Source organism: Nothoprocta perdicaria, unplaced genomic scaffold (genome assembly GCF_003342845.1).
Source record: "Nothoprocta perdicaria isolate Ctin4 unplaced genomic scaffold, notPer1 scaffold_305, whole genome shotgun sequence".
Taxonomy (NCBI): Eukaryota; Metazoa; Chordata; class Aves; order Tinamiformes; family Tinamidae; genus Nothoprocta; species Nothoprocta perdicaria.
The window spans coordinates 627,598-648,603 of record NW_020455539.1 but is presented as its reverse complement, the minus strand read 5'-3'; the positions used below and the strand labels follow the sequence as shown (position 1 = coordinate 648,603).

The 21,006-nt window shown below is 50.5% G+C and overlaps 1 protein-coding gene across 1 annotated transcript; it reads left to right on the top strand.

Annotated features, from left to right (window-relative positions):
• The first annotated feature begins 427 nt into the window (after window positions 1-427).
• Window positions 428-19,470, top strand: ZNF341 (zinc finger protein 341). The gene is made up of 14 exons (XM_026042502.1): window positions 428-582; window positions 1,981-2,168; window positions 3,283-3,435; window positions 4,048-4,287; window positions 5,596-5,791; window positions 6,516-6,600; window positions 7,445-7,635; window positions 8,567-8,760; window positions 9,894-10,102; window positions 11,698-11,794; window positions 13,458-13,590; window positions 14,370-14,481; window positions 15,255-15,325; window positions 16,688-19,470. The coding sequence occupies exons 1-14, from the start codon at window positions 474-476 to the stop codon at window positions 17,200-17,202; spliced, it is 2,493 nt and encodes an 830-aa protein (XP_025898287.1). The 5' UTR covers window positions 428-473; the 3' UTR covers window positions 17,203-19,470.
• The last annotated feature ends 1,536 nt before the right edge of the window (window positions 19,471-21,006 follow it).

Sequence of the window (21,006 nt, the reverse complement as noted above, 5' to 3'; positions counted from 1 at the left end):
GGGAGACGGAAAGGAGAGCAAGCCACCGGCAGCTCTCGCGGCAGAGGGACCTGCAGGGAGCTTGGCCAGGAGGAGAGGGAACTGTCTGGCTCTCCTGTGGGTCCTGTAGAGCAGGTGTGGGCCAAGTGGGTCCCCCAGCACCCATGCTGGGTGTCCACACTTGCAACTTGTAAATGCAGTATCCAAATCCTCCCAATGGCCAGGACCGAGAGCCCTGTTCTTGCAAAGAGGGAGGCATCTCGGATGCTCCTGCCTCGGAGCGGAGCTCCCTGGTGGGCTGACACAAAGCTGCTGCCTGCCAAGGGTTTTGTCACACACTGGACACCCAGGGAGGTCCAGGCCTAACCATGGCCAGGCCGTGGCATCCTAAGCAGCCATATCTCAGCTCTTTTTCTGCAGGCTCTGCAAGCAAGACCTCTCTGCTTTTAGTCTTAGCTCATTTCACGCTCCCCACTTGTGTGTCCCTTGCAGGCATGGATAATCAGACGGTGCTGGCTGTGCAGTCCTTGCTGGATGGTCAAGGAGGGGTGACCGATCCATCTGCTCAAAATGTCAGCTCATCCGCCACCATCCAGTCCATGGGTGAGTCTCCAGCGCTGAGAGAAAGAAGAGGGGGCAGTGCAACAACTTACAATGTGCTCTCCATAATGGGGGGATTCAGACCGTGCATATGGGACACTGCTATGAGCATTAGCTGGATTCGGTGTGGGAGGAATGGGTCTGTGCAGGAAGAAGCTTTTGGAGTTGGTCTTGGCAAGATGCTGGATGGGGCACTTTGCTAAGGAGTGAAAGAAGGTAGCAGTATCCTCCCTGCTGCAGGTGTTGGTTATTGCTTGTATTTTGCTTGTGATTGCTATTGTTTATATTTTTTAATGTAATGAGAAGTCCCTTATCCTCTGGGGCTGTACTGCTTGTCCCATCACTGAGTGAATCTATGTGAATGAATATGGGAACTGTAGGCTTATGTGCACATGAAAACTCCTTCAAGATATCTTTGGAGCTGCTCTCCTGGCGTTGGTCCAGCCAGTGCTGGCCGAGGACTTGCCGAGCAGGTGCAGAACTGCCTTCCGGGTCTCCCACCCATTGCAGATTGCAACTGCAAGTTTTGCAAGCTATGGGTTGGCAGTTTTGTTGGCTGAAGACCCAAGAGCCTGTTTAGAGGGTTAATATTTTGAGCTTTTGCTTGTGAGAGTGTGTTTTCTCTTCCTGCTCTTTTTTTTCCCCTTAGAAAAGGGAGAAAAATGGAGGAGACTAGCCTGTCTGTGAGATTGTTTTGGACAGTGAATTCTCAGTTTAGCCTATGATTGAGAAGACCTCTCATGGTCACTATGTTCTGAGCTGTGCTCTTGGAGAAGTCTGTGTCCTCCAGCACTGTCCTGCCTGGGGCTGTGCTGGGAATCAGACACTAGTCATAGCCATGCGAACCACAGAGTACTTGTTCCTCAAGAGCTTTGAGTCCAGCTGTCTCTAATTGAAAAGTGGCGTGTGCCTCTTTGGGTTGATAGTGCTGCAGATTTAATCTAGAACATGGTACCTGAGTTGTCTTCTTTTTGCCACTAATGTAAATATTCCTCTGTGCAACTTGAGTAGTAAAGCCTGCATTAGCCAAGGATAATCATGATGCTTTGAAAGAAGCTACTTGACTAAAAGCACAATGTGGCACAACAGCAGAACTGGGCTGGATATTCACGTCTTTGGGATGAGAAGACAGGCAGTGGGATTCAGCTCGTCACCGTGACACCATGAGTTTGGTATATGGGTGCAAGGCAGAAACGAGCGCGTTTCCGTCACTTGGTTTCGGGGTGAGCTGGGGAATGGGGAGGAGGGACAGTTCTGCTCTTACAGCTGATCTGTCCTGATGATGACGTCCTAGAGATACAGAAGGTGCCTGCTGTCCTGCTCCTTCTGCTGTTGGTTGATGTAGCACTGGAAATGCTGAAGAAAAGAGGCTGGAACGGTGATCTCGTTCTCTAATTGCAGATGACGAAGATGTCTTCCTGTGCGGGAAGTGTAAGAAGCAGTTCAACTCATTGCCTGCATTCATGACCCACAAGAGAGAGCAGTGCCAGGGAAATACCCCTTCTCTCTCCACTGTCTCCCTGGCCACCAACAGTGTGTACAGCCCGTCCATCACCTCAGTGCAGCAGGCTCCGAGTGCCAGTCGACAGGTACCACGCAACAAGTCAATGGGCTCTGGGGCTCTGTCGCTGTTGTTTTGGGAGCAGGAGAACCTCTGCAGTATGCTTTTAAATCCAGTGATACCTCATGATTGACCCTCTAGGAGGCTCACCTGTGGTCGTGTTGGATTTTGACATCGTGTTAAATCTTCTTGGTCCTCTGCTGTAAGGTATCCTTCAGCATGAGTATCTAGCTGCTTTTTGTCAGGCCAGGAGAAATTTCTTAGCATGTCTGTGCTCAGCCAAGCTTGAGCTCTACCCAAGGGCACCAGTGTCACAGCCAGCCTGGCAAACCTGCGTGTGCTGTGTGTTGCCCAGGGCCGAGTGGGTCTTGCTTTTCCCTGGGTCACAGTTCGGCTTGTGGGCAGAAGGGAAGGGCTGTGATTGTGGCACCCTCACCCCTGCATCCCTCTGTCCAGTCTCCTGCACACGGTGTGAGGTGATGTGTATGAGGGGGGTGTTCTCAGCAGATTCTCTTCCCCAAGAGGCTTCTCAGGAGTGAGTTTGTGCAGCAGTTCCCCTGCGCACAACATGTCCTCTGACTGCAATGTGATGGCTTCTGAATGTTTCAAATCAAATTCTGTTTTTCTGAGTTAACCTAGCACTGATGCATGGTGCTGCCTGGGTTTCCAAACACTGGTCATTTCTACCAACAAGAGAGGACAGCCCAACCTTCCCTCCTGTAGTCCGTCTCTGATCTGAAGATAGGAGCCTGATGTTCACCATCTGCAAGCAGAGCAGCATCCCTCGATTCCTCACCTTACCTACCAGGGAAAGCATCCAGCAAAGGCCCTAAATTACCTGCAGCTAGTTGGTTCTGCAAAGCTTGTTTAATATCCAACTATCTGAGCCAGTCACTGCTTCCCCAAGTAGTCAGAAACATGTATGTCTCCTTCTGGGGTGAACATTTCCAGAGCTTGCTTATTGTTACAGCTAAGAACTACAGAGAACTCGATAGGAAACCGAACATAATTACCTTAGCTCGTCTGCTTACTAGAGCCTGTGGAAACAGAGATGCAGAGGGTCAGTAAAACGCTCAATATCGTTGTTTTTCTGATTTTACTAATGCTGATTAGTAGTGCAACTTTTTTTTTTTCTTTCCCAGCAAATTTCTACATACATCACGGTTCCTCCGTCTCCTTTGATTCAGACCCTTGTGCAGGGGAACATCTTAGTCAGTGATGAGGTGCTGATGTCGGCCATGTCTGCTTTTACCTCCTTGGACCAGACGATGCCAGCGGTGCAGCCCTCGGCGCAGGTGAGGAATGTGCGGGGGAGTCCCGCCGCCTGGAAGGGGGATAAGAGAATTATGCCTCGATGCTGAGGCCTGGACACCGTCCCAGTGTGACAGCCATGACCAGGGAGGCCTGATAGATGGTGACGGAATAACTCCAGGATCTGTTCCCTGCTGCTGGCCTTGTTGCTGGATGATCAGATATTTATAATATAGTCTTTCCAGCTTTCCTTTTTTTTTCCTGTTTTTTGGAGCCCTCATCAGTTTGCCATATGGATCTTGTCTTGGGATGATTGGTGTAGGCTCTGCTCAGAGCTGGATATACTCTCCGTGCTCTGAAAAGGTCCTTAATAACCAGAAAGATAAGGGCGAAAAAAAAAAGGCAAAGAAACAGTGGGGCTTAAGTGCTTGGAGACGTTATCTACCAGTAGATCAAGCCAACCTTCTGCTTGCCAGCACAGCCTGCTCCAACGTGGCAGTTGGGTGCTGGCAATGTTGTCACTGATGCTGCTGGTGCCATTTGCAGCCCTGTGTGGAACGTGAGCGTGAGGGTGCAGCGCTTCCACTTGGGCCTTGCTAGACCAGTGATGCATTTTTAATGCCTTGTGCACCTGTCTCTCCTTGTTCTGTTTCCAGAGCAGCCTGAATATGCACACTGGGGCTGGTTATCTCTCCCAGCCCCCTCCGCCACCGCCACCGCCTCCACCGCCACCTCCACAGCCGCCGCCACCTCCACCACCAAGCCTGGGTGCTGCGGGGCCGTCCAGCGCCGGGGCTGGTGGCGTGGTCGAAGTGTACAGCGCGCCTGCTCCAATGGCAGCAAGCAGCACAGTGGAGATCCAGTCGCTGGGGATGCAGCCCTATCCGCCCATAGAGGTAAGGCCAAGCAGGATTAGAGTCTGGGAAGATACGTTAGGTTATTTTACACACACAGATTATTTCCTCTGGGAGCAAGTACTGATCAGAAGGATGTCATCAAGCGGCAAGGAGTTCTGAGAACAGGAGAAGGCAATTGCAAGGGAGAAGCAGTGTGTTTTATTGAGGTAAGACGGCGATTTAACAAAGTTCAGTTGTAAATAAGACAGTGATTTGACAAGGGTCAATGGCAAGGTTCACTTGGTTATTTACTCCATGGAGAACAGGGTGAGATGGAAGCGTCGAGGAGACCCTCCCATTGAGTCACGAGGTTCAGAATGGAACCCCTTGCTTTCCAAACTCCTCCTCAGAAGAGTCTGGGTGCAGCTGGATCCAGTCTTAGTCTCAGTCAGTGGTTTATGTCAAAAGGATTTCAGGGATGTAACTTAGCAAAGTTTCAGTATGCCATCAGTCACATACTGAGGTAAGGAAGGAGGTAAGGAGATAGGTGGTAAGGAAGCTGAAGTAAGGAGATAGGTGGTAAGGAAGCTCTCAACCTTGAGGAGTAACCCTGAGAGGTGTCCCTGCTCAAGAGCAGATTCTGCAGTGCATCCTGCTGCTGTGCAGGAGAGCTCGAAGGGCTCTGGACTGGAAACTACCAGTGTGAGAGAAGTTGGCCAGGCTTGTCTTTGTCGTTAACATCTGATCTGGAAGTGCAGGTGTTCAGAAATGGATGATGTTCAGTAATTGGATAATTACTGCCCTGTGTTAATTCGTCAGGATGCGTAACAAAAAGAGCTCAAGCCATGCTCCTCCAGACTGATATCTCTTTTCTTCTCTAAGCATCACCCCACATTGTTTCTTAATAATAGTGACAGTGTGAATGGCGCTAGAGTTTTATTGTGCCTCCTTCCCTTCTGCAAGTCCTTCTTGGTTGGTAATAGGGCCTGGAGGTCTGGTAACCTTCTCTGGAAGGATGAAAACCTGTTCTAGGTGTAGGACCTAGATGAGGAACTAGAGAGCTTCTTCAGAGAGTTTCTCTGTTTTCCTTCCTGATAGAATAAGTCCTGGGTGCTTAGTCGTGTTCAGCAAGAACATTTCATGCAATGCCTGCCATTAGTTTTAGGTAGAGACACATAGTTGAGATCAGACACTCCTGTTGGATCAAGACAAGTTTGATCCGGTTTGGCAGGAGGCAGAAAACTTGGATGAACTGATACCCTCCTGTGACAAGTGTTGCTGGAGATGTAGAGTCATAGGCACTGTGCTTGGTGCAGAGTGACGCTGTCCATTAAATCTGTTTTTCCACTGATAATTGCATTCTTCCAGGTACCCAGCCAGTGTGTGGAAAATCCTGTGTATCCCTCTCCTCCTGTCTACAGCCCTGGGAAGCAGGGATACAAATCCAAGAGCACCAGCGCTCCGGCACCTTTGACCAGTGCAGGAGGAGGCAACGTGGTTGGCTTTGATTCTGCCTCTGCTGCCAAAAGTAGACGCTCCAAAGCCGAGAGCGGGCTGCATGAAGGTAGGTGTCCTTGTGGCTGCAGCCCTGCAGCAGGCCCTTGGGCTTGTCCTGTAGCATGCAGTTGAGCTGCATGCTCTCCAGACTGTTGTGTGGCACGCCGTTCTCCAGGAGCTACAGGACACCATGCTCAAGGCTGTCAAGAGCAGGCAGAGATACAGATGTGCATCTTGTCCATCATCTCTGGACACACCTGAAATGACTGCCAGTGTGCCATTGCATGGCACAGACTTTTGCTAAACTGCTGCAGCTGAATGCTTGTTGGAGCATGCTTGGAAAAGGGGAGATGCTACAAATAAAGAGCTTGGTCTGTGTTAAGCTAAGCAAGAATACCCAGATGGAAGGTCCAGAGGCTGGATGTGGCCTGACCTTTAATGCTCAGCAGGTCTCACCAGTCCAGTCTCTGCTACATATTTCAGTGTGTATACTGCCTGCAAACAAAATGTGCCTGTCCCCAGGTAAGGCAAGACAGGAGCATGTCTGATGACAGGAAGGATGAGTATCAGACCCTCCACTGGCAGAGCCTCCCTTTTGCAGAGACTCTACTTCTAGCTGTAGCGCAGGCTGCATTAAATGTAGCCTAAATTTCTCTCTGCTATGGCCAGGCAGATTTTACTTCATGAGCTCGTTAATCTTTTGCTAGGATAGATGTGTGTTGGGTGCAGAGCAGAGGAGGGCAGGGCTGAGCCACACAATCTCATTCCTGTGCATGCTCTTCCGCTTCCAGGGAAACCCAAGCCCCCCAAGCTGAAATGCACTTACTGCGACAAGGCCTTTACCAAGAACTTTGACCTGCAGCAGCACATCAGAAGGTAACAGGGTCACCAGCATGGACGCAGCCGAGCGGCTGGGGTGGATCAGATGTAGTGCCATCGCGGGAGACTGCGCAATCCCATAGGCCTTGTGTTTGTCTTGCCACTCAAAATATACACCATGCGGGGAGGTGATCCTTTACCCTCCTCCCTCCAGTATACCTCTCCCACTGAGTAGCTTAGCAGGTGGGGTGAAAGCTGCATCATTGGTGTAATCTTCTTGGTGATTAAGGGCTGAGACTGGGGGCTTCTTTCCTCTTTGACATGACCTTGGAAAGTCAAGCCTCTTGTTACCCAATTGCTGGAGCAGTGTCACCTCCACTGCTTCCCTCTGCCTTTGCACCTCCCCCTAAGTGGGGAGCTCTTATAAGATCTAGGCCTTTGCCAGGCAGTCGTTAGTTTCTGCCCCAGCAGAGGCTACAGAACTTGAGGCAGGTGAGGAGGAGTAAGTGGTGGTTTTGGTCCCTTTCCCATGCTAGACTCTTCACGCAGTGTATGCTAGGTGCCAGAGCCACATCTTTCTCCCACAGTGGAAAAGAAGGGTATTTCAGCTGCAAAGGGGGGAGCACAAATTCAGGGAAATCGGGGGATTGCAAGCTAAAAACTATGCGTGAGCGAGAGAGGGAGGCATGCCAGGGATGAGCAATGGGGTCCCAGAGGTCAATGTGGAAGCCTTCAGAGTGATGTCCTGCATTGCAACAGAGCTCTTCTCTCCTTTCCGCTTCTTCCTTTGATCCTTTCTCATCCCCTGGCTGCGAGTGGCGACTGCCCAGTGCAGTCCTGCAGCAGCCTTTGTGCCGTGGTCTGTGCTGAGGGCTGCTGACCCGGTGCCTCCTGCCTTCAGTCACACAGGTGAGAAGCCGTTCCAGTGCATTGTGTGTGGCCGAGCCTTCGCCCAGAAGTCCAACGTCAAGAAGCACATGCAGACCCATAAAGTGTGGCCTCCAGGGCTGGGGTGCACCATCTCCCGCAACTCCATCACGGTGCAGGTCATGGCTTTGAACCCCAACCAGATGGAAGAGGAGGAGAACTCAGGTTGGCTGCTTGGTGTCTGGCGTGTCTTAGAGGCAAAGTAGTGACGTGGGGAGTCTGCAGGCTCCTGCATCTCCTTGTCCCTGATGGGGAAGGAAGAGAACCCCCTTGGGGTTTAGCAGCACACTTTAGACAAATGCAGTGTGTCTCATTTGCTCAAGTCCTGCTGCAGCTCATGGGGACCCATAGTAATGGTGAGTCCAGACACTAGTGAGACAGCAGCCCTGAACTCTCTGCCAGGTCATGCATGGAAACAGGAGGCACCTTCCCCTTAATTCCTGAGGATGCAGCTTTGGCAGTGTGCAAGCCGTGCTTGGCAGCTCTGATCCAGTGGCAGGACAAGATGGTGATTTAACATAGTGTAGTGCACTGGCCTGTTTGTGGTGCTCAAGTCATGCCCGGGGTGGGTCTGGCCATCTGGAAATGCTTGAGGCAGAGAAAAGCTGCTTGTGGCAGGCAGGTATGTGAGTTACCTCAGTCTCAGGTAAGAGAAGAGAGAACAACACAGCACGGGAATGCCAGGTCTAGGCCAGGGTCCCACTAGAGCTGCTGTCTGCAGACTTCAGGGCTGCTGCTGGGCTCCATGTGTTGCCTCCCACCTTGTCTCCCTGTGTCCCTCTTCCCTGCCTAAGATGGGAAGTGAATCTGGCTTGGGTTCCCTGCAGGGGGTCTGCCGTGATGACTGCTCCACAAGGTTCATTTATTTCTTTGGAAGCACTGTGGTAAGGAGAACAGGTCAAGGAGAGGAAGGTAGAGAAATCAAAGCCCGTGATATTCTGTAGACAGGAAAGTTGGGGAGTAAGTCTCATCTGAAGAATGGAAGAGCCTGGAACCAGTGCCGGGCCTGGGATGTCTTGGCTTGCCGAGGGCTTGCAGAGCAGCTTTTAGAGCTGCCTGATAGCAGTCTTTGACTTTGTGTCTCCCTGTTCTTCAGATTTGAGTCAGACCTCAAGGAACCCTGTGCAACCGCCCCAAGACATGGCCCCCATGGAGGAGAGTGAGGCAGACAAGCTGGAAGCCAAGCAGGTTGTTTTGATCGATAGCTCTTACCAATGCCAGTTCTGCCCCAACAAATTCAACACTTACTTTCAGCTCAAATCACACATGACACAGCACAAGAATGAGCAGGTGAGTGAGGATGGAGGGTGCCTTGTGTTGGTGGTGAGACTGAGACAGGCTTTGTCCTGTCCCCAGTGTCTGTCCCTGGCATGTTGCTCACTCCTTAAAGCTGCCAGCACTCCCCCTGCATTATGGCTCGCTGCATTGCTGTGCGTTGTGTGGTCTGAGTAGTTTTGAAAAGCTCCACTGCCTCTGCAGTGCAGAGCTGCTGGTGAGAAATCAGCTGGGCAGGTTCAGGTAGCTAGAGAAAAAGGAAAGCAGCAAACCTTCAGTGTAGCTGGCAGCTCTCAGGTCGTGGGATAGTCACCACTGTGGTGGTGTGATCATACCTCTTCGGGTAGTTTCAGATGCTCAGTGCACTAGCCCTTTCTCCATCTGCCTCGCTCTCTTCAGAGGAAATGCTGTGATGTTCTGCAAACGCAGAAGTTGAGCTAGTTCAGCCCAACCCTCAGAGATGGGGGGGTCGAGGGTTAGTGAGGCTTATGTTCTGGCACTACATTTTCTTATGAATCTGGTCTCATCCTGGTGATAATAATGGAAAAGGAGCAAATCCTGTTGGAGGTGGGGAGGGCTGTGCTGAGTTTTCACATCCTCTGCAGCTATTGGCCAGCAACTGAAGCAGCTGTGTGGGTCAAGGAAGAAATCTAGTTGTGTGGCACTAGCTGTTCCTCAAAGGAACCTCATGTGGGCAAAGTGGCCGTGGATATCAGCCCAGTGGGTGCTGTGCAGCACAAGGGGAGTTTGTCCTACTTCCTACTCCACTTGAGGAATTTCTGCTCTTGTCTTGACTGGGAGTTGTCACACGCATTTTGACAATAAGGCTGCTCTGTGCTGTTCTTTAAAGACCTTCCTCTGGGGCAGGCAATGGAAGGAGGGTATGTTTTACCAGCATGTTGCCCTGCTGCAGTGCAGAGCAAGGTTTCATTGCTGTGCCCCTTCCTGAGTGCCAGCAGTCTGTGGCAAAGCTGCAGTCACAGTGGGCTCTCTGGGAACTCTCATGATGCTTCTTTCATAACATCAGTTCAGCTGCTCCCCAGCCCGATGAAGGGACAAGGCATGCTCTGAATGTAGACACAGCAGCAAGTGTCTGAACCAGAAGATCACACTGTCTGTTGACTCGTCACTGTCCTGTCCTCCCTCAGGTGTACAAGTGTGTGGTGAAAAGCTGCGCTCAGACCTTCCAGAAGTTGGAGTCCTTCCTCGAGCACATCAAGAGTCACCAGGAGGAGCTGAGCTATCGCTGCCACCTCTGCAGCAAGGACTTTGCCTCCCTCTATGAGCTGGGAGTCCACCAGTACTCCCACAGCCTGCTGCCCCAGCACAGCCCCAAAAAGGATGTGGCCGTGTACAAGTACAGTAGCAATTGGTGCTTACAAGGCTTGTAGGAGTGAGTGTGTGCTGAGTGTGTTTGGCTGAGAGCTGTCGGGACCTGAGGGGAGAGGGTGGCATGTTCTGCCACCATGGTTCCCTTGGGCACCTGAGTCACAACAGGAGGGCCCCTCCACCAGGCTGCTGAGACAGGTGCTTTGTACTCAGAATTGGACCTGTGGTTTAGGATGCAGTGAGAGTGTGACCCACTATAATTCACTCTCAGGTCCTCAGGTGTGAGCTGCCTGGAAGTACTAACAGTCTCCTGAAGAGGGCAAAAGCAAAAGTGATCCCCAAGTGAGTGGAAGACAGGGCAAGGAGTGATGGGTTGAAATTCGAGCAAGGAATATCTTGGAAAGCCAGTACAACACTGTTGCCAGTTGCATGGGAAGATCCGAGCATGGCAAATCCTCTTGCCAGGGACCAAGAGTGAGGTGGGCACAGCTGAGCCTGCCTTGGACTGTGTGAATCACCTATGGGAGCCCCTTCCCAGACTGTCCTCTGTGATTCTCTAATCACCTGCAGTGAAGGAAGTGAAGACTGCCCAGGAAAAAGGATTGTTTCTCCTTTTCTCTCGTTGTAAAGGGGATATTACCTGGGAAAAGCTTTCTGTTAATGTCAAAAGGAAGTATGACAGTTTTGCAGTATGAACAGTGTTTGGAAACGGCATGTAGGTACATACAGGAAGAGCAAGAGGTCCAGTAGAAACTGGAGGTGACTTAGGAGCCTTGTGAAATAAGTATCTGCTGCTTCTTAGTTGGGCCATAATTTCTATCTGTCCTTTTGTTGGGAAGCTGGATCCTACAGCTTGTCAGCTGTGATCCTTGGAGTCAGAAACCTGCTTATGTTTGAGGAGGATGCTTCCGAAGGAAAAGAGGTTTCACAGCAGATAACACCGTGTGAGTTCCTGTGTATTCATTACTGATGACGCTTGTCCCCATTGCCCATGATCAATCAGGTTTGACAGAGGTCTCAGAAATACTGTTGGGTTTGTGGGAATAAATGAGCCGGTGGAGGAGGGGTCAGGTGGTGCCAGCGAGGCAGCAGGGTGAGCCCAAACTTCATTGGACACCCAGAACTCCAAATGGGAGATGCTCCAATGCTCCAATTGCAGGTAATGCTTCAGTTATGCTGTGCAGTCACCCAAGAACTTCCTCACGGGGAACAGTGGTCTTCTGGCAGGGAAGATGGGAAGAGATGTTTTAAATAGGTGAAGTCTTTACTTGGGGCTTGTCTCCACCAGGAAACCATGGAGTATGTGCTTGGGTCCCTGGGTGCTCATGCCAATAAGAGTGGAGAGTTAGTGTAGTAGAGGACTAGCAGTTTCAAGGCTTCTCCACCCAGTTTTCCAGCACCACCTCATTACAAAGGAAGTGTGAGTGTAATTTGGCCATGTGGGTTGTTGAAGTTTTAGAACATCATGATGTTAGTGTCATCTGTACCAAGCCATCCCTGCCCAAAAGTAACCCTGGAAGGTGGCTGGTGAGTGGATGTGGTGAGTCTAGCTTGGAGTTGGCCTGTGGTGTGGGGTTTGTGGGTAGCCTCATTCACAGGCTCTGTCCTTTTCTCCGCATTCAGATGTGTCAAGTGTGTAAATAAATACTCCACCCCAGAAGCCCTGGAGCACCATCTGCAGACAGCAACACACAACTTTCCCTGCCCTCATTGCCAGAAGGTGAGTAGGGGACCATTGCCAGAGCCAGTCCTGGCCGTGCCGTTAAGGCTCCAAGGGGGATGGGGGACAGGAACCTTGGACTCCCTTTCCTCTCCTTTCTTACCTCAGTACAGACTGGCAGGCTTGAGAGGTGCTTTTCAGAGAGCTGGAAGTGATCGAATCGTGGCCTCCATCTCCCTTGCCTTCCGCGCAGAGTACATTCCTCTCTACAGTGCTGGCTTTTCTCTTGGGCCCTGTTTGATAGCGAGGATTTGCGAGGGGATGTTTCTCCCTGTCCGCCCCTTGTGTTGGGTTTGTGCCGTGCAAAGAGCCAAGCTCTTTTATTCCCTTAACGCACCCAGTGCAGAGTCTGACTTGAGTCTTCAGAGGCATGGGACCTTACACGCTGGGCTGCCATCCTTATTTCTTAGAGGCAGGTATGCTTGGAAAAGTGGGGCAAGTTTGGGGGAAGTGCTAGGGTGGCGTCGGTGCCACGTACCTCAAGGGCCATGCCACCATGCCTCGCTATCTGGGGCTAGAAGGATTGTGCCTGAGAAGTCCCTGGAGAGCCTGGGTGTCCGTGTTGCTCTCTTCACCTCCTGCCACAGTAGAAGTCTTTTGGTCTCTTCGTGTTCTGCTCTTTTGGATGAATGCTCTGTGTCCTTGGAAAAGAGAGATCTGTCTGAGTGTTGTGACTGGGACTTGAACAATGCCCTGGTAGGTTTTGGCTGGAAATACTCCCTTCAGCATGGCCCCTGAGGGGGCTTGAGGGGCAGAATTTTGTGGGATTTGAATTCTAATAAATTATTATTTGAAATCCAGACTAAAATTTGGACCCTTGCTCCTCTGTTTATAGCCAAGGAAATGAAAATCCTGCAGTGAGGGCAGGGGCAATCTCAAAGGAGTGACCACTCTATACTGAGGTAGCTCAGGAAGGGGAAACTCACTCCTGCCATGGTTAGTAACCCATCTTTCTTTACCTGTCTTTCTTCCACTCCCCCCAGCAGATGACAAATGCCCTTTTGGGCCTGGGTGCGACTTTGAGCAGCAGCAACAATAAGGCTTAGAGAGCCCACTATCTGCAGCACTGATTTTTTTTTTCCTCACCTCTGTTTGTATTCTTACTCATATTGCTGACTTCTGGAGATGCTGTGAGAGCCCAGCCCTGGGCACCAGAACCCCTGATCTCCAGTTCTTGCATATTTTCAATATTCTCATTAGCCAAGGGAACCATGCATCCTGACTTTATAAAAACGATGAATGAGTGTACAGCAGCATTGAGAGCCTTTAGTAATAGCTGATTGGGAAGCGCAAAATAATTTTAACAGTGTGGGAAGGCAGTAACTACTGGGGTTCCTTGCCCAGCCTGTGCTGCTGATGGCTCCAGCGGGCTGTCCAGGTGGGACACTGGTCCTCAGCACTTAAATGATGTTATAAAATTTAGCAGGAAGTTTTGGCTTATGTGTTTCTTAAGGATAAGAAGCTTTTTCTTTCTCTCCAAAAAAGCCATATGTTTATTATCCTTACACAAAACTGAACATTTCCTCGGTGCTTCCTTACCAAGAAAGAGTTGCTGTGGTCTTCCTTGTCTTTTTTACCTAGGTTATGCCTCCCATCACCATGCAAGCTCAGGGATCTCAGTTGCATGCTGCTGAGTTTTAGCCTTGCTCTTGTGTGTTCACAGGTGTTCCCCTGTGAGAGGTATCTGCGCCGACACATCCCCACGCATGGTGGGGGCAGCAAATTCAAGTGCCAGATCTGCAAGAAGTTCTTCCGCCGGGAGCACTACCTCAAGCTGCATGCCCACATCCACTCAGGTACAGACCTGAACGTCTTCCCTGCCAGCTGGCAGCCTCCAGGAACAGACACGGGGGGGATCAGAGCTCAGCGACTGAGACCTTCCTCTTCCCAATTCTCTGGTGATCCCATTTCAGCTGAGTTGCAGCCTTGGGATTGCAGAGAGCTGGCTTGGGGCTTGTTATCCTAGGCACAGAACCCTGGCAGGGTGGGTTCCATGCTTGGCTCTGGGCTGGAAGCAGGTTGCCTCTTGGGGATGATACTTGGCCCATGCACGTTAATAGACTGGACCCACCCAGAAATTCTGGAAATACAGTGCAGAAATGAGAGTTGAGTGGTTCTGGATAATCAGGCTTAGGCCCAGGAGGCTTTACCAGTTCCAGTGCACTGCTGGCTTTGCTGGATCCAAACTGGTCTGTGCCTACTGCTCCATGTCTCAAAACCAAAATCCTCCTTGCTGCACCCTGTAATGCACTGGCTGTTTTCCAGGCAACTAGAAAAACAGTCAGCTGCATGAGTCATATGTAATGCATGGTTTTGGATCAGTCTCATGCTCTATACTGCTGCAGTTAGGGACGCAGAGCTGACTTCCCTGCTGTCCAGGGTTGCAGAAGCTAAGGAAGCTGACCCTGGGGAGCATGGGGACTGTAGCTATCCATCCATCAGGCAAGCTAAGGAAACCTGGGAGAGATGAGGGAGAAGCAAAAACTGGCTCTGCTGCCAGAGTGAATCCTGTACATGACGAGAGCAGCCCTGTGTCCCTGGGCTCTCCCTGACTCTTGATGTCTTGCTTACACAGGAGAGAAGCCCTTTAAGTGCTCGGTGTGCGATGCAGCCTTCAATCGGAAAGATAAACTCAAGCGGCATATGCTGATTCACGAACCTTTCAAGAAGTACAAATGTCCCTTCTCGTACGTAGCATGTCTCCAGCATGGTGCTGTGTCTTAATGGGTTGTGATGGGATCTGGGCGGGAAGGAATCTCTCTTGCATGGTATGTGTATGGCATTTGCCAATCCACTGCTTCCTGGAGAAGCAGTAATGCTGGGTGAACCTAGCATTGAACTGGGAACCTAGAAAATCCCAGTTACTGATCTACTGCAGGGCTGCATTATTTCACCTCAGTTCATCAACCTGTGTAAAATAATGCCTGCCTGCCGGGAAGGCTCTGGGGTCTACATCTAGAGAGCACTGAGGAAAGGAAATGATCCGAGCACAAACTGCTAAGTATAGTGATCTCCCCAGCTGTCATATCTCAAAAAGCACTTGGCAATGTGGGAGCTAAAGCACAAGCCAGCGAGAGACAGGTTTAGGAGGTGCATCCCATAGGTAGTGTCTGTGAGACGGTCAGATCCGTGACACAGTGACACTGAGTGACTTTTCCCTGTTCGAACCAGTTTGCAGCTTCCTCCAGAATATTTCTGCTTCCAACTGGGATCTTCAGTCTGGTACTTTTACGAGCATTTGTGGTGAGACAAGGGCAAGATGTGGTTTAGTAGAAATCAGGTGTGTCCCTGTGGCAGCCTGTTTATTTCTTGCTCCATCCAGAAGGGCTGGAATTGTGCAGGTCCAAGGGAGCTGTGGGCTGCTAAGGAGAAGGGCTGTGAATTGCTTAATGGCTGAGCATCTCTGTGCACCAATACCCAGCTGATTCGTGCTGCTCCTCTGTGTTTGTCTTTCTTCCAGAAGCCACACAGGTTGCAATAAAGAGTTTAACAGACCAGACAAGCTCAAGGCTCACATCCTGTCCCATTCAGGTAAGTGCAGCTGGCCCCTGCCCTTGTGGCCAGTAGTTGGGAAAGTTGGGAATGAGGAAGTTGTTTGGACTGGCTGTAACACTGGAGGGTGCACGTTACAGGAAGAGTAATCCAGGGAAACAGGAGGTGGCAAATGATGGAAGTGCTTCTGCTTTGTGACCCCCCGAAGTGCAAGGTGTTCCCTGCAGATGCTTTTACCGCTGTGTCCCTCCACCCACCCCTCAACTAACACAGCTGCTATGTAGTTTTACGAGAGAATTTTCCACAGTGTTTTCCATGCATAAGCCTGAATGCTTAATACTGTTTATTAGCTTTTTATCTCTGTGGTTGAAGGCCTGATTGCGTGAGCTTTTTTTTTACAGTCGTATCTAGTATTTTGGCTCTTTTCTAGTATTACCTGTTTTACAGTCGTATCTAGTATTTTGGCTCTTTTCTACTGCACCATAAACCTGTAGGCAGGGCCTGCTGGCTGACACTCTGAGGCACTGTTGGATTATTCAATATGCTCACTTTCAAATGAATGTCCACAGTGATCTGTCTACTCCTTACTAATAGTATTTTCCATTCAAAAGGAGAGCTGTTGGGATTCAGCTCCCTTCTCTTTGTGTTCCAAAAATGATGCTCCTGCTTCTAATAGAGACAAACCATTTCTTCCTGGGCCCTAGGGAACTCTGTGGGTTTTGTCTGTGGGGGTAAAACTGTTTCTTTCCTTGTGCCTGTCCATGTGCAAAGCTTTGGTACGAGTGATCAAGTGGGGCTGTGCTGACAGTGCCGTGGGTGATATGCTGTAAGCTCTGGCATATACCCATATTTGGGAGGGAAAAAAGTAAACTATTATTTACCAAATGCATTTGGAAAAAACTAAGAAAAACAAAAACAAACAACATACCCACGGATTTGATGCCTATGGTCTTTTCATCACAATTACCTGACACTTTTTCTTTTAAGATTTTAAACCTCTTATTTGGAGACCAGTACTAATGTTGTAACCCTTCCTCAACCGTGGCATTCAAGGTGTGGCAGCACCTACTTTTCCAATTGCCTGGCACCGTGTCATCGTGGACCACGGTTGGGATGGGCTGACGTGAGGTGTGTGTGGGGGTGGCTGGTGGTTCTAATTAGCAAACCATTTGGCAGCATGTGGCTGCTTGGACGAGCAGTTTCAAGCTGTTCCAAGCTGCAGGGTAGGAGAGGGAGGGAGGATAACATGTTATGATGGATTTTTTTATGAGAGAACATCTGCCGGGAAGAGGAGCTAGAGCTGCCGTGTCCTCCCTTGGTGCGGTGCAGTTTTGCCTGAACATCTGTGTGTCAACACAGAGTTCTTTAACAGCCGTTTCTCTCCTCCAATGCTCTGTGCAGGGATGAAGATCCACAAGTGCCAGTACTGTAACAAGTCTTTCAGCCGCCGAGCCCACATGATGGAGCATCAGCGCTCGCACACTGGCAACTACAAGTACCGCTGCCCCACCTGCAGCAAAGGCTTCACGCGCCACAAGTACATGAAGGACCACAAGTGCCGCCTAGGCTCACCCAAGGACAAAGAGCTGCAGCTCAGGAAGCCCCAGAAGAAGCGTGTGGTGCGGGGGCGCAAGGGGGGCCTTTCCCTCCCTAGCCAGCTGGCCCTGGCGGAGCTGAAGGACGGTGCCAGTGGGGAGAGCTCCCGGGAGGGCGGCCCGAACAAAGAACAGTTCCAGGAGTCAGATGCTGTCCTGTCCATTGTAGTGGGGGGGTCAGGAGCTGCTGAATCGGACCTGGTGGTCCCCGGGCAGCCCAGCAGCATCACGTCCAATTTGGCCCTGGCGGAGTTACAGGCTGCTTCAGACAGCCCCTGCACCATGCTGGCTGTGCCTGTTTACATCCAAACAACTGAGTGAGGACATGAGGGCCACTGTGTGGCTGGGACCTGCTGCTGGGCGTGTCAGACTGCGCTGAAAATTATCACCGTGAAAGACCAAAGCCCTTGCGGGGAGGTAGATGGATATGAGAGAGTGGCTCTCGTTTCCACTCGTTCTTCCCTTCGTCGGGCAAAGGACTGTCTAGAGCCATTACTGGCTAGAAGGCACTGAAGGTAACAGTTCCATATTATCTTGGCCTTCTACATCACTGTTCAGTCCAGGGCAAGAAGGACTAAGATCCCTGAATCAGGGTGAGACGAAGGAGTGTACAGCCTTACAACAAACAGAGCTGCTGATTCCAGATGGCTTTGCAAATCACAGCCTATTCCACCTGTGGTTTTTCTGGCCTAAAATTTGTATTGCCCAGTATTTGGGTGGCCTATTCAAGAGCAAACAAATGATCCTTCCTAGTGGAAGCGAGTTCATCCTGAGATCCTTTGGGAACACTGTTCAGAAGTACCCTTGAATCACATATCTGATGTCTTTCTCTTCTCTGTCTTTATCAGTAGAAAGATGGTCTAGTCTGTACTACCTGTGTCATAAACACCGTGGACCTAAAGTGCCGGGTGGAGTCAGTGGGTGGGAGCAGCAGCATGCTGTGTTGGTGCCAGGCCTGGGTGTATGTATGTGTTGGTTCTTCTGTGTGCTCAGTGTTCTGTCCATGGTTCTTTCATAGATTTTTCTTCATATCCAAGGACTTCCAAGTGCATAAGACCCCAAGGAGTTGGTTCTTCCCAGCCTGCAGATTTCCTTAGCTCAGTTTTATGGGCCAGTTGTTAAGGTTTTGGGGGACCGCTGGCAAGTGGGGGAAGCCCTGTGCCACTGGGACAGTTTCTGTTGCGTGCTTTCCCAAGCAGGACTCTCTCCTTGTTCCCTTTCCTCTTGTGCTCCAAGTAGTGTCTTGTTTTAGCAATTTATTTTTCCTCCAATGTTTTTCCAAAACAGGAAGGAGAGAAGAAGCAGTGTAATGCTGGTAAAGGAGCTGCACAGGCCAGCCTGGGGTCTAAGGCAGGTAGGAGACTTGTTGGGGATGCTGCTCCCTTCTTTGCTGGGCTCTCCCTGCTCAGCTCTCAGCCTCAACCTTTAATTTGCCACAGGAGGGATTTGGTTGTTGGGAAATAGGACTTGAGTAGGCTGGTGGCTGCAGCCTCTGGCTCTGGGGGATATGCTGCCACTGTGCTCTCCACTGTTTTTGTCCCACTCCACAGATAGATCCGCGTAGCTGAACTTGTCTTTCTTGGCACATTTTATGCAATGATTGACCGAGCTGCCTGGAGATCTGGGAGGTTGCATTTGCAGTCACTTTCTCCTGCAGTGGTATGAGGTGGGGGACAGGGTTTGTGGGGACACGGAGTGCTGATGTCTTGGCTACCATGAACATTTGTCATTTGATGGCATGTTCTTCTAGACTGTGTCCAGCCCAAAGGTGAAACAGGGTCCTAAAACCACTGTCACTCCAGGAAGGTGACCACATAGTCCCTGTCTGGATGGTTCCTATCACCAGTTTTCTGTGCTCAGTTCCATCTTCTTAACTCCTAACTCACCTTGTGCTCCTTCCGCTATTTTGTGATGCTTCTAAACTTCCAGGTGTGTTGGGGTTTGGTAGGAAATGGAATACAGGACTTGGAGGAAAGGTTGAGAGAAATGAGTTTGGCCTTAAGGAGTAGTCAAAGGGAAGGCCTTATTGTTGTAAACACCAGCAAGGGGAGCCTGTAGAGATGGAGCCAGTTTCTTCTCAGAGACCCACAGCAACAGGACAAGAAGGCAAGAAGGACTGACCGGAATGTGAGAAATTTTGACTCAATGTACAGAAGAAAAGCAAAACTACAAAGAGGGTGGTGAATCACTAGAACGAGGGCACAGAGAGGCAGCAGGAGCCGCATTCTGGATCATCTCATTAACAGAACTCAGCAAGAGCCTCCTGCTCTGATGACCTGCACAGAGACCTCCAGACAGCGCTTCCCACCTATGCGTTTCTGCCAAGTCTCTTGTCTGCTTTTAAGGACAGTTTATTTGCCCACAGTGTTTAAGTGCTTGGTTGTCATGGGAGGGGAGCAGGAAGAGGGTTGCTAAATATACTTCCCTTTTCCTCTGCTTTGTACCCATTCTGTACAGTGCCATTATGTGACCTCTGCGCTTGGTGCAGTGTTGCAGTCGGATCTGTTTTGGGAGGATGTGTGGGTAAAGCACTCCTCCAGCCAGCAGGAAAGGGCTGGAGACATTCCCTGCTTTTCTGGCCTCTGCTTTCCAGCAGTCCTGATCACAGCAAGACAGTCTAAATAAGACGCTGAAAACTTCTTTTTTTTTCCCTCCTCTGGCTATCCTGGACGTAACTGAGTTGGTAGCAGATCCTCAAAGCGGCTTTGCACATGACTTGTGCAGGTAGGGGCTGAGAGATGCCGTGCTATTTGCTTGATGTGCATTTTTGTGTGCTGTGCTGTTTCGCCCAGACACTAGCACCGAGTTTTATCTCAACCGTAATCATCTCTTTAGAGCAAACTTCAAAATGATCACACAGAAGATTATAAAGCAACAGCTCAGTAGGGAAGCTGGGCTGCTCGACGGCCCAGTTCTTGCCTGGGGAAGCTCTGCGGACGATCATCTCGTGTGTCGCTGGATGCAGCAAGCCTGGGGGATTTGGGAGGGAAAGACAAGCCGCTGTCCCTCTGCTTTGCAGCTGGGCTGGCGGCGCAGGAGCGGCAGCGCGCGGGGCAGGAGCGGCAGCGCGCGGGGCAGGAGCGGCAGCGCGCGGGGCAGGAGCGGCAGCGCGCGGGGCAGCTGCCTCCACAGCTGCTCCCCGACCCCGGCCGTCCCTCCAGACCTGCGCGGATACCGCTGTAGCCTTACTGTCCTTTTGGTAAAAAATGGGAAAAATGCAGCTACTTAAAAACAAAACCAAACCCTACTCTGTATCCAGGCTGCCTGCTGTTTCTATTTTGTCATCAAGGGAAGTCTTGTGGGAAAAAGAATTTAATCAGGAAATGTGCATGCTGTCGCTGAGACATGAGGAGTTAGATGCCATACACAGTGAACAGTCATGCATGAATGTGGCTCATCACAGCAGGCCAGGAGCTTCCGAAATCCTCTTTCTTCCTCACTGTCCTAGTTTTCATCCACTTTTTAAAGTCATGCAAAAACCTAATGTCATTGGAGTCAATTCAGATAGCTGCTCAGAGAATTGACTTTGTCCTAGCACTGTTCCATAAGGCTGGCTCAAACCTGCCTTTCTGACACAGCCATTCCCATTACGGACCTGCTATCAGGAGCATCCTGGCACGTTCTGCAAGATTCTGGTAGGACCCCTGAAGTAACAGCATTTATTTAGAAACAGATCTGATATGGATCAGAACAAAGGTCTGTGGGAAGGTGAAAGGCAGGAAAGGGCAGGTAAAACACTGTCACCCTTTGTACTCTTCTAATGTCTAATGCTCTCAACCTTTTTTTTTTTTCCTTCACCTCAATGGTTTCAGTAAGACTCAGTAGACTTTTTTTCTGTGTATTTTTCTAGTTTCCGCTGTATGCAGTATTACAAAAGTGGCAAGATGGAACAAGGCAGGACCTGGTCAAAAAGCTTTGCTTCAGAGCTCCCAGGGGCTGCTGATGTCTCTTTTGACTCCTGTTCTGCAGGTTCCAGGCTGGGTAGGAGGTACTCGCACTGCTCGGGCCAGTGCAAATTCAAGGACTGTGTCCAGACCTCCCTCGGGCAGACACCTAACAGGCGAGCATGGGTTTTTTAGCATAAACTGCTGCCTTTTCGCCAGCCTCAATACCCAGGCAGAGGAC